The sequence below is a fragment of the Thermobia domestica genome, chromosome 8 (genome assembly GCF_964235325.1).
Source record: "Thermobia domestica chromosome 8, izTheDome1.hap1.1, whole genome shotgun sequence".
Taxonomy (NCBI): domain Eukaryota; kingdom Metazoa; phylum Arthropoda; class Insecta; order Zygentoma; family Lepismatidae; genus Thermobia; species Thermobia domestica.
In genome coordinates this window covers 52,839,249-52,852,133 of record NC_137461.1, presented here as the reverse complement: position 1 = coordinate 52,852,133, position 12,885 = coordinate 52,839,249, and the positions used below count along the sequence as shown (strand labels likewise).

Below are 12,885 nucleotides of genomic sequence, written 5' to 3'. Positions count from 1 at the left end.
TGAAAGATTATCAGTTCTCTCTTTCACCAAATTTTTGAAGTACATCCGAATATGATGTCAATACAAAAGAATTTTCTTACTCAAAACCCCGATCGCTCCGCCCCTGACTTGAGCATATGTGTGAAGTGGTTTATTACGAACAAGACAGAAAGAACTGTGATAGATTTATTACAAATAGTCCGGTTGGAAACACTGCTGCTTGCATTTTAGTTCCAAAACCGGCCGCCCGCACTCGTTCGCTGGTTGTGTTATAACTATTATAAGTAATGTAAACAATGAGATACACATGTATACAGTCAGAAACAATTTTTTTTCGGAATGATGAAATTAGTTTTGTAAATAACTTCAGAATGGAAGGTCAATTTGCGTACAGTTTTCAGTGATTTTTTTAAAAGGTGATTTTCAGTGAATGTGATTTTCTGTACAAGAAGAATGTTCCTGCCATACCACCGTTCTGTGTTACAGCCATACCAGCGTTAATTCCAAAATAAATTTTACCAAACGGAAAGAACTTTTATCGCTGGGTGTACATACATTCAATAACTCCTCTATTGGTCATAAGCACGCAAAGATTCAATGACACTTCTAAAGGTATATAAACATTTGATAAATGTTAATACTAAATACTTAGGTTAGTTATGCTATTTATCTTAGCGAAAAAAAGAAGAATCTTATTACACAAGTTGGTATAGATCTATTCAAATAAAAGGTGAAAGTGACTCGCTTAGACGTTAAGAAAATATATCCTGCAAGATTTTTTTGCTTCAGTTTTGGCAAGTTATTGTAAGATGAAAATCAAGTTCTGAATATGTAACAATATGTATTTGCTACTAACAAGGGACATCACCCAATTGTCCGGCTCCGATTTCAATGAAATTTTTCTGGCTGATAGAGGACATATATGTATTATTTGTGATGACAGAAATTTTTGCCATGGTGCATGTTTTCTATTTTTTATAATTTTTAAGAGTTGTGATGTGGTTATTAGAGATTACTGCAGAAGTCCCTTACTAACCTTTGTAAACGGAGCGTTAATAAAAGAACAACCATGTAGATACATATAAGGCCTAGGGGGAAGTTGTATGGTAGGTATGACCTTGATGGCAGCCATATTGAAATCCGCCATTTTGAATTAAGATCAAGTTTTTTAAATGGGAATAGGGTAATATGATACATAATTTCGGGCTAGAATTTAATCAGGAAGACAATGGTGAAGCTAGTTTTGAGATACACTCATTTGGGGAAAAGTTACAGACATTTAATTGTTCACTTACTAGTGCGAAAGTCACTTATTTCCGCTTCTAACCCGCGTATTAATGATAATAACTGAAGAAAAGCTTCGATAATACATATTATGTCTAGAGGGAAGTGATACGGTAAGGATATCCTTGACGGCACCCATCTTGAAATCCGCCATTTTGAATTAAAGTGAAGTTTGAAAAATGAAAACCATAGCATGTGACACCTCATTTTAATAGCAAATTTTCTCCAAAAGCCAATGGTATGCTTATTTTTGTTGTATATTTAACCAGTGTGAATTTAGGACTGCTTCTAATGTGCTCCAAACGTCCATTATTCGATCTTTCAAATTGGCAACACTCCTAATTTTCGCCGCATGTTTTAAGATTCCAACTGGCACTCTGCAATTGTTGCCATGGCTCATGTTTTCTAAATTTATTACATTTTTTAAGAGTTGTGATTTGTCAGTTCATGAATAGTGTTTGGATAAACATCCAGCAATCTTTCTGAATTTTGAAGACTTGCCATGTAATTATTTATTTCCTATACCTGCCCTTCAAAAACTTCGTTTACTGACATGAATCATTGCATAACTAAACAACTCCAACTTTGCATTCAGGTAATACCGAAGATGTAGCTTTTGTAGTAGATGAGTCGAAAAATCAAATGAAAATTCACTTCGGAAAGGGAAACGAAATATGATTGATGTGTAAATCAAGGGTCTAATGAATTGTGAAAACTTACAATGTAATTATTTATTTTAAACGAGAATACATGAAGAACCTATGGACCTATCTGACGTAAAGAAATACAAATGAAATTATAACAAATTGGTGGTATACGAACAATAGATTATCAGGAAATGTAGCCTGCATGTTGCGCAAACGACAAACAATAAAATATTTTTAATAAATATAACATTAAAGAAACAGCAGGAATGCTAGAAAATTTCAAAAAGGCATTATATGACTGTTCCCACAACATTGTTTGTGCCATGAGCATAATATGAAGGCAACTTGTTTATAAAGAGGTGTAACTTAATTGAGTGCCCGAACAATACTGATTGTAAATTTTACAACAATTGCTAGAAAACGAATGGCTTTTTGTCTGACTAGCTAAAAAAAAAAAATTGCCATAGAAAATAAATAAATAAATAAATATACAATGAAGAAATAAATATAAAAGAAAACAAAAGACCCTTGATTTACACATCAATCATATTTCGTTTCCCTTTCCGAAGTGAATTTTCATTTGATTTTTCGACTCATCTACTACAAAAGCTACATCTTCGGTATTACCTGAATGCAAAGTTGGAGTTGTTTAGTTATGCGATGATTCATGTCAGTAAACGAAGTTTTTGAAGGGCAGGTATAGGAAATAAATAATTACATGGCAAGTCTTCAAAATTCAGAAAGATTGCTGGATGTTTATCCAAACACTATTCATGAACTGACAAATCACAACTCTTAAAAAATGTAATAAATTTAGAAAACATGAGCCATGGCAACAATTGCAGAGTGCCAGTTGGAATCTTAAAACATGCGGCGAAAATTAGGAGTGTTGCCAATTTGAAAGATCGAATAATGGACGTTTGGAGCACATTAGAAGCAGTCCTAAATTCACACTGGTTAATTATACAACAAAAATAAGCATACCATTGGCTTTTGGAGAAAATTTGCTATTAAAATGAGGTGTCACATGCTATGGTTTTCATTTTTCAAACTTCACTTTAATTCAAAATGGCGGATTTCAAGATGGGTGCCGTCAAGGATATCCTTACCGTATCACTTCCCTCTAGACATAATATGTATTACCGAAGCTTTTCTCCAGTTATTATCATTAATACGCGGGTTAGAAGCGGAGGTAAGTGACTTTCGCACGTAGTAAGTGAACAATTAAATGTCTGTAACTTTTCCGCAAATGAGTGTATCTCAAAACTAGCTTCACCATTGTCTTCCTGATTAAATTCTAGCCCGAAATTATGTATCATATTACCCTATTCCCATTTAAAAAACTTGACCTTAATTCAAAATGGCGGATTTCAATATGGCTGCCATCAAGGTCATACCTACCATACAACTTCCTCCTAGGCCTTATATGTATCTATATGGTTGTTCTTTCATTGACGCTCCGTTTACAAAGGTTAGTAAGGGACTTCTGCAGTAATCTCTAATAACTACATCACAACTCTTAAAAATTACAAAAAATAGAAAACATGCACCATGGTAAAAATTTCTGTCATCACAAATAATACATATATGTCCTCAATCAGCCAGAAAAATTTCATTGAAATCGGAGCCGGACAATTGGGTGATGTCCCTTGTAAGAATTATGAAATAGCCCAGATCAAAATATTTTTTTGATACCGAGGATAACGAGCCCAGGCTAGCCCAGCCAGAACACTAAGATACGGGGAGATTGGGGGATAACTTGAGTTCACTTTACATTGTTGACTACCTTTCTAAAACATAAATTTATCTAAATAAGCAACTGAAGTTCCATGGGGACTTGAAGGTGCTCGCACGGGGTTCTGAGCGTCTTTGGCCGGTCACACCCTAACTACAGGTATGACCAAGCCCGAGTCTGATAGAAGATGGCGACCCTAAGCCTGATTGAGTTTGAGTTTGAGCTAGTGTGAATCATATTGAGATTAGTGAGCGCAAGCCCATTAGGGATGCGCACGAGACAAGATTTGTGGCTGTCTCGTCTCCAAAATGTGCTGTAAAAGTGATGTCTCGACTCGACAAATGTATATTTCTCTATTGGAAGAGCCGTGTCTCGACTCGAATTTTGTCAGGAAAATCCTGTCTCGACTCATCTCGTGCGCATCCCTAAAGCCTATTAAAGAAAATGAAGTCGGCTCGCGCGGGCTTGATCGAGTTCCAATTTCAAAATTGGCATCTCTCTCATGACTTTATTATTACGAAAATAACGACATAACACCCGCTTTGGGTGCATCTGAAAATTGTTTCAGAGATCTTGATTGGCTAATCGTCTGTTTCAGCGTTCTTCATCGGTCATCCCATTCTTGATTGGAAAACGAGTAGTCATCACTCGTACATCTTCCATTTACGTTGATTGTTACATTATGCTAGCCACCTATACGGCAATTTATAAAACGTCTATAGCCAACACGTCGCTGCTGAAATACCATTGCGCACGTCGGTTATCTGTAATAGACAGCACACCTAGTACGGGGAGAACGTCTTACCTGTGGCATTATCCGGACCACCAAATAAAAGTAGTTCCAGATCTTCTTCATTGAATATGTCATCTGTGTCGTCTGGAATCACCATTACATCTTCCTCACTTTCTGTAGTGTTGTTGTTGCTTGTTGCTGTCAAATTCTCTTCCTCTGAGTAATAATCGATAGGATAATCAATATCTGGATAGCCTTCGATTAGGTTCCCAAACATCTCTTCTTTGCTGTGAGTTTCCTCTTCTTCCTCCGGAATTGGACTGGATGAAACACCAATCACGAGCAAAGTTACACACAACGTAAAATATATGATATTCAGGATAGTCATCCTACGACACAGAAAAAGAAAATAACGATAAATAATAGTAAAGGCTTTCTACCATGCCAAAACTACGTACTAAACAGATTTCGACAAGCTAGAAAAGTAAACTTAAGACTTACGCTTAGAAACATTTTCAGTATTTTACTTCCATGTAGTACATATTTATGACAATCCTGCGAATCCTCTATTGATTGTATTGTTACTGGGGACGAGATTTGGGTTAAGCAACTTAATCGTAAACCAAAAGCAGTCCATGTAAGGAGGACACACCAGTTTAAGAAATGCTTGCAGACCATGTCTACATGAAAACTTAACGGCTAATGTGTTTTGAGACAGGGAAGGTGCACTGCTGGTAGACTTTTTGAAACTTGGTACCACTAAAACATATTGGGAAACATTATACAAGCTGCGAAGAGCAATTCAAAAATAATATCGAATAAAATAGTGCAAAAGTCCTGCTGCCTCATGATAACACTCGCCCGTACTCCGACAAGCGCGCTCAGGAACTCTTACAAACCTTACATTGGGGGAAGGGGTTTCACCATCCAGAATATGGCCCAGATCTCGCATTAAGTGACTACCACTTGTCCTACTTGTTTTCCCCATATGAAGACCTGGCTAGCAACACAATGCTTGATGACACACAATCCTTCTGGCTGCCGTGCAGGAATGGTTGAGGTCACAGACAGATTTTTTTAAAATTGTTTTTATGATAATAAATTTTATAACCTTGTTCACCTCTATGACAAGTGTCTTAATTTGTACGGTGACTATATCGAAAGATAGTATAAGAGTGTCGCTTCAATAAACGTTTTATATTAAAAATGTCTACTTTCACTTGTCATTTTTATTGTAAAACGTGACTTACTTTCTAGATAGCCCTCGTATATTAATACGAAGAAGATCCGCAGTATCATTTTTTACTTTCCAGCGAGAAGAAATGAGAAAAGACAATGTATTGCTCGTGACAAAAACCGAATTCGAGATATCAATAGATTTTTGAATTGAACTTCTCCTACTATGCTAAATTCAAATATATTTGCATTATGTTGACAAGAAATCAAATAACAATATATAGGCCTACATTCTACTACTGAAACGTTCATATTTTTCTCATACAGTACGTAAATTAATAATTTAAAATAAAACTATTGAAGAATAAAAGCTACCAATTAATCAGATTGCCAACGAACAACATACATTTTAGTGCCATAAAAAAAATATTTTTTCGAGATTTTCTGGAAAGCTACGCACAACAATTCAACTTGCAAGTACGTCATTTTGCTAATTTTGATCGGATCTATTGTTTAATAGTTATATGTCTTTGGGAAATATCATAGTTAAACAAAAATTAAAGGTTTAAGAGTTAATCATAATTTTGCGCTATATCTTACTAACCAACTTATAAGAGTTCATAATTTTGGGTTATATTTCATTAATTAATTTATAAGAGTTTATAATAATTTTGAGCTATTCTTATTAATCAATTAATGTCATAATTTTCGGTTATATCTCATTAACCAATTTATAAGAGTTAATCATAATTTTGTTATATATCTTATTTACAAATTTATAAGCGTTAATCATAATTTTGGGCTGTATCTCATTAACCAATTTATAAGAGTTAATCATAATTTTAGACTACATCTCATTAAGCAATATAGGCCTATAAGAGTTAATCATAATTTTAGGCCATATCTCATTAAGCAATTTATAAGAGTTCATAATTTTGGGTTATATTTCATTAACTAATTTATAAGAGTTAATCATAATTTTGGACTATATCTCATTAACCATATTATGTACTGCCGTACTGCTAATATCATAAGGAAATACTTGTTTTGCGTATATTTCAGAATCACTTCCACCTTAATACGAGTGATGTCATTATCGTACAGCATACTTTTTGTGCTTATAGAAAACAAACTTATTTTTATCGATTTTCTCAAGAGGCACACATTAGGATTGAACATTCATGCACATCATTATGTTCAGCTCTATGAAATCTATCCATTATTATACTGTTTCATTTTCGAACTTTTTTCTCGTTAGACGCTAATGATATTGTTGAACATCCAGTACTTACTATGGGATGATTTCATGAATATATGATTTTCAATTGCTTTTAAACGTTCCAAATAGTTAGTAGTTTTAAATTCTACTTTGTCATTATCCGGAAAATATACAAGGTCTATTCTGAAAGTAAAGTAAGTGAATTTATTGAGACGCGACTGTACGTCGGAGCGCGGTCTAACGGGTTGAAACTGGTAATGTGGGAACCCAGCTAAGCAGCGCTCCATCGCTCAGTGTGCTACGGGCATCCGGAGAGTGAGGACGGGCCTGTCCGTAAGAGTTGTTTTTGATCTTGTGCAAGTGAAAATGCAACGCTTGTTAGAAAAACGTTTTGCGTGAAACTTAGCAAGACCGCTACGGAAACTTTTACTATGATCAAGACTGCTTACAAAGAACAAGCCCTGTCAGATTGGCAGTGTTTCGGTGGCACAAGGCCTTTTTGGAAGGCCAGGAAGAGGTCGATGACGAGGACCGCGCCGAACGATCGATCACGACCACCACGGCTGACAATGTGACACGAGTGAGAGAACGTTGAACTCGGGCCGACGATTAAATGTTCGTTTAAGGCATACATGTTAAGCATTCCGAAAGCTCTTGCAGTCTTACCAAGTTTCACGCAAAACTTGATCGCAAATCTTTTGTTCTAACGAGCGCTGCATTTTCACTTGCACAAGATCAAAAAACAATCCTCACAGACAGGCCCGTTCTTACTCTCCGGATGCTCGGAACACATTGAGCGACGGAGTGCTGCTTAGCTGCAGCGTTGCCAGACTCACAGCTCGGAACTATTCCAAAACCTGATCGAAATTATGCTAGATTTGGTCAAATTATGCTAGATCCTCATAATTACTAATTCAGGAGTTTTAAAAGAAAAAAAACGAAGTTGAGATACGATAACGTAACTTAAAATATGCAGAGCGCAAGAATGCGTGGATAGAACTCAATACTTCACGCACCAAAGCTTTAACTCAATTAAACTAGTGCAGTCGTTGCCAGACTCAATGGCGTATATATCGTATAAATGAATGCAAAGTGTTTGTTTACATATTTTGAAAGAAAATTACCTCGCAGCATAAGCGGAGTTGGGAATTGTTTACTGGAGAGCAGATTTTTGGTCGGTCTCGGACCTTTCATTTCAGGAATAAAGATGGTCATGAAGTCAGAAATAAAGATGGTGAAGTTGTAAAAAAGTTGGGGGAGAATGGCCCCCATAGCTCCGCCCATGCCTCGCAGTTAAAGGATTAGAAAACCCTGGCTGGAGCCACAAAAAAAAAAAAAAAAGGCCAAAGCCGTTTCTAACTTACTTCGGAAAATGAGACTCCCTGTAGGTTTACCGACTGCATGAATCAATGGGAGAGGATACATTTCTGCCGTTGTTTTTCTTCCCACGACCAACTTCTTTCTCATCTCCAAGTTTTGCGGCTTTTTGATAAACTTGCTGAAATTATGCTAGATTTGGGCAGGATGCTAAAAGCAAGATGCTAGATGCTAAAGATATGCAAATTATGCTAGATCTAGCATCATTATGGTAGATCTGGCAACGCTGCTTAGCTGGGTCCTCCCACTACCAGTTTCAACCAGTTAGATCGCGCTCCGACGTACACTCGCGTCACAATGAATTCACTGACTACTTTCGAGGCAGGCCTTGTATTAGCTTCATAGAAACCCACTTCATATTAACTTATGCTGTGAATCAGAATCATCTTCTAAAAATAAAACCACGTTTTCTTCCAGTACAACTCAGAAATAAGAACAAAGTACAGACAAATACACTGTAAATCGTTTAATTTCTTTCTTTTATACAAGACAGTTTACTTTTACACCTTTTGTGATTGGTTATCAGGAGAAGGAAAATGTGAATATTGAATGTGTAACTGCCCGTTTCGTTACAAAAGCTTTCTCTTGGAGATGCTACCTCCCAAGTGATATGTTATTCTTTCTTTGAATGTCATTTAAAGTTTTATATATATATTCCATGTTATATAGTATTTATTTGTTTTCAATTGTGTTCTGCAGATTGTTCTAATACTTCATAATTTAGAATACACTGTGTATGTACAGTATTTCTGTTATAATATTTTTCATATATGTATGTTGTATTTTAAACTGTATACTTTTGAACTAATAAAAGTGGAGGATATAATGGAATTCTAACTAGAAAAAAAGAACATATACATTATGTAATTTTGGTTACCCTGTAAATTTTTATCCATGATTTCTAATTTTTGAAAAGATGGACGAACATTGGTGAAAAACGAATTAATATAACCAAATGTGGCAAGATATTATAGTTGTTTTTTTTCGTAACTGTTAGAAGTAAGTGTGTCACTGCTAAAAGAAAAGATGATCTAATATTTAACAGAAATGAAATGAAATCTTTCAGTTTAACGTCCCACGAAAATGCCCTTTAGGCTAATTGACGCGGATAATTAAAGCAAGTAAATGATTATGAAAGAATTCGTGGAATGAGAATGGAGGAAGAAACGGGACTACCCCGAGAAAACGATGTTGTCCACTACAAACTTAGTTGGCCGAGGATTGAATCAGGGACCCCACGTACCAGAAGTAAGCCACTGTGTCCCTAATGATATTTAATAGAAAATTTCTTTTTACATATACAGTACATGTCATGTACTATTAACAATCTGTTCGATCAGAACTATCAATTTGGAATCGAACAACGTGTCATTTTTCTCGAAAAGTCCAAGGCAGAATGTAACTTTATTAAACTTGAATGTGACTTATGAACTGATATATGTGTTATCATTGAGCAACGTTTTATTAAATAGTAATTAAAATTAAACGTTAACGTACTAACAATTTTGGTCTATGTCTCGTTACCCATACTACGTACTGTCGTCCTGTTAGAGTCATAATATAAAACTTCATGAAGATGCACTTCAGTATCATTCTCGCCTTAATAAGTATGCATGGCTTTAATTCAACATCATCAGTCTTGTCTTAATAGCTAGAGAGGTTTCTGTTCATCATCAGTCTTGTCTTAATAGCTAGCGTGATTTTCGTTCATAATTAGTCTCGCCTTAATAGACTGCTTGGTTTTCGTTCAACATCATCAGTCTCGGTTTAATAACTAGTGAGGTTTCTGTTCATTATCAGTCCTGTCTTAATAGGTAGCGTAATTTTCGTTCAACATCATTAGTCTCGCCTTAATAGACAGCTTGGTTTTCGTTCAACATCATCAATCTCGGCTTAATAACTAGTGAGGTTTCTGTCCATTATCAGTCCTGTCTTAATAGGTAGCGTAATTTTCGTTCAACATCATTAGTCTCGCCTTAATAGACAGCTTGGTTTTCGTTCAACATCATCAGTCTCGGCTTAATAGGTAATGAGGTTTCTGTTCATCATCAGTCTTGTCTTAATAGTAGCGTGATTTTCGTTCATCATTAGTCTCGCCTTAATAGACAGCTTGGTTTTCGTTCAACATCATCAGTCTCGGCTTAATAACTAGTGAGGTTTCTGTTCATTATCAGTCCTGTCTTAATAGGTAGCGTAATTTTCGTTCAACATCATTAGTCTCGCCTTAATAGACAGCTTGGTTTTCGTTCAACATCATCAGTCTCCGCTTAATAGGTAATGAGGTTTCTGTTCATCATCAGTCTTGTCTTAATAGTAGCGTGATTTTCGTTCATCATTAGTCTCGCCTTAATAGATAGCATGGTTTTCGTTCAACATCATCAGTCTCGGCTTAATAACTAGTGAGGTTTCTGTTCATTATCAGTCCTGTCTTAATAGGTAGCGTGATTTTCGTTCAACATAATTTGTCTCGCCTTAATAGATAGCGTGGTTTTCATTCAACATCATCAGTCTCGTCTTAATAGCTAGCATAGTTTTCGTTCAACATCATCAGTCTTCCCTTAATGGTTAGGGTGGTTTTCATTCAACATCATCAGTCTCGCCTTAATAGATAGCATGGTTTTCGTTCAATATCATTAGTCCTCTCTTAATGGTTGGCGTGGTTTTCGTTCATATCACCAGTCTTGCCTTAATAAATGGAGTGGTTTTCGTTAAACATCATTAGTCTCATCTTAACAGGTAGTGTGACTTTCGTTCAACATAATTAGTCTCACCTTAACAGATGGCATGATAATCGATCAACATCATTAGTTTAGCCTTAATAAGTATTGTGGTTTTCATTCAACATCATCAGTCTTGCCTTAATAGACAGTGTGATTTTTGTTTAACATCACCCCCTATGCCGTAAACGTCGACAATACCTAGTGGCCCACTTGCCAGTAAATGTCGATCGTCGATATAGCGACGCGTCGAAGGATTCCGCTAGTGTACCATTGGTTTCGTCGAGTTGTTGAGTTGAGTTGATTTTAGTTTAGCGTCCCTGTCAGCAGCGGGGATATATGAGAAGTGAACCTAGTGAGTAACGTGGAAGTCGAAACAGATATCTAGTGTCGGCGTGTTGAAGTTACCACTACGTAGCAGCGAGGGCTTTATCTTGTTCCGCGCTTCTTCAATTCGTCGCGAAGAATCACGGAAAGACCAACACGAACTATTAGTCCAGTAAAGATAGGATTGAGCATGTGATTATTGTTATATATTATTTTTTCGTGACGAATTGTTCCTAAAGTGATTTCTTGGGGTCAAGAGTAACACCTGCCTCTACATCATGAAGTAAAAAAATCTTGAGATGAGTGCGTATAATTGTATGAATTTAGATGGGAACCATCGCCGATCATTAGAAAGTGAATATGAGACAAACGCGCTAATTTTGTTACAAAATTACATGGCGAACGCATTTTATCTGATCCCCCACGGTTATCTCCGAATATACACATTTATAAAGGAGCAATCTGATTGGCCAAATTAAAAAGATCTCAACGATTTATCTCTCTACAAATGAGGTTTTCTTCATTACCAGCACTGCGAAGTCGGAAGAACACGCACCTGGTAACCATGAAGTTGGTGGTTCGCGCCCAACACGAGGTACTTTCTTTTAGTGTTTATTTTTAGATTCACCTTAATGTAAACAAATGACGCATATAGGCGATTTAACATGTTTTGGGGAAGTATTTTTGTCGCGTTAATTGGCATTTCATCGCATCTCTACCGCTGGTAGTATAATTTTCAAAACGGAAGTGGGGCCACCGCGGATCTCGTCGCTGCTAATTTTGGGCGAGATGTCGCTAGTTGTCTATCGGTGGTCCACCAACGCTTATGGCATGTCTCACCTTAATACACATCGTTGTTTTCGTTAAACATCAATTTTTAGGGTTAAAAAAAAGTTTCTTTCTTCGATTTCTCAAAAATTACGCATCAGTTTTTACACTGACACATATTATTTTGTTTTATTTAATGTGATCTATTGTTCCGTATACCTCTGCACATTTTTTCGTTAAATGCTAACAATATTGAAGAATTTTAATTCATGAAAAAGCAGAAAACAGAGATATCCTCCTCGTTAATGAAAATTATATGTTATATTGAATAAAATACATATAAGGCAAAAGATACATAATTGTTAAATGCTATACCACTTTAAAAATACATAATTAGTTAATACTCACCTTTTACGTCTTGAAGAGAAAGAAGGAAGAAAAGTTGAATAACAGGAAGAACTTTTTTTAAAAGCTATATAGAAACAGAGATACTATATTGATTGTGAGTGGAACGCTACTACTCAACCACACAAGCGTCGGCCAAGAATCGTTTGCACCGTTATATATAGCAAATGGTAAAAGAAGGGCACTGCCTTACTAAATGGTAGTTGTTTATGTTTTATCCATTCAGATTATAGAGTAGCCATTGCTCAATGTGGGACAACACAGATACATTTCGAAAAAAATAGTAAAAGAAGAAGAAAATTTGAGTCTGTGGGTGTTAAGCAGATATCAGTGCATAACTTTTAACACGAAAGAAACATTTGTTAAATGTCATTGCTAGAAACAAAACGGTTATTTCTTTTATCTCAGGAAATGATAAGTGTTTTAAGTTTCCGTAATCACTCTTTCACACACAAAGAAATAATTTTGTAAACTAATATGTATGAACACGTATCTAAAAACAACAATGTTGATGTTAA

At 35.8% G+C, this 12,885-nt stretch overlaps 1 protein-coding gene across 1 annotated transcript in view; it reads right to left on the bottom strand.

The window, feature by feature from the left end:
- Positions 1-12,508, bottom strand: part of LOC145692898 (hatching enzyme 1.2-like) — a 33,765-nt gene extending 21,257 nt beyond the window's left edge. Inside the window, exons 1-2 of the mRNA XM_081768453.1 lie at positions 12,371-12,508; positions 4,451-4,767 (exon numbers count right to left, since the gene is read on the bottom strand). Of these exons, the coding sequence (XP_081624579.1) occupies positions 4,451-4,766 (316 nt within the window). The 5' untranslated portion in view covers position 4,767; positions 12,371-12,508. The remainder of the gene's footprint in view (positions 1-4,450; positions 4,768-12,370) is intronic.
- Positions 12,509-12,885: the final 377 nt, after the last annotated feature.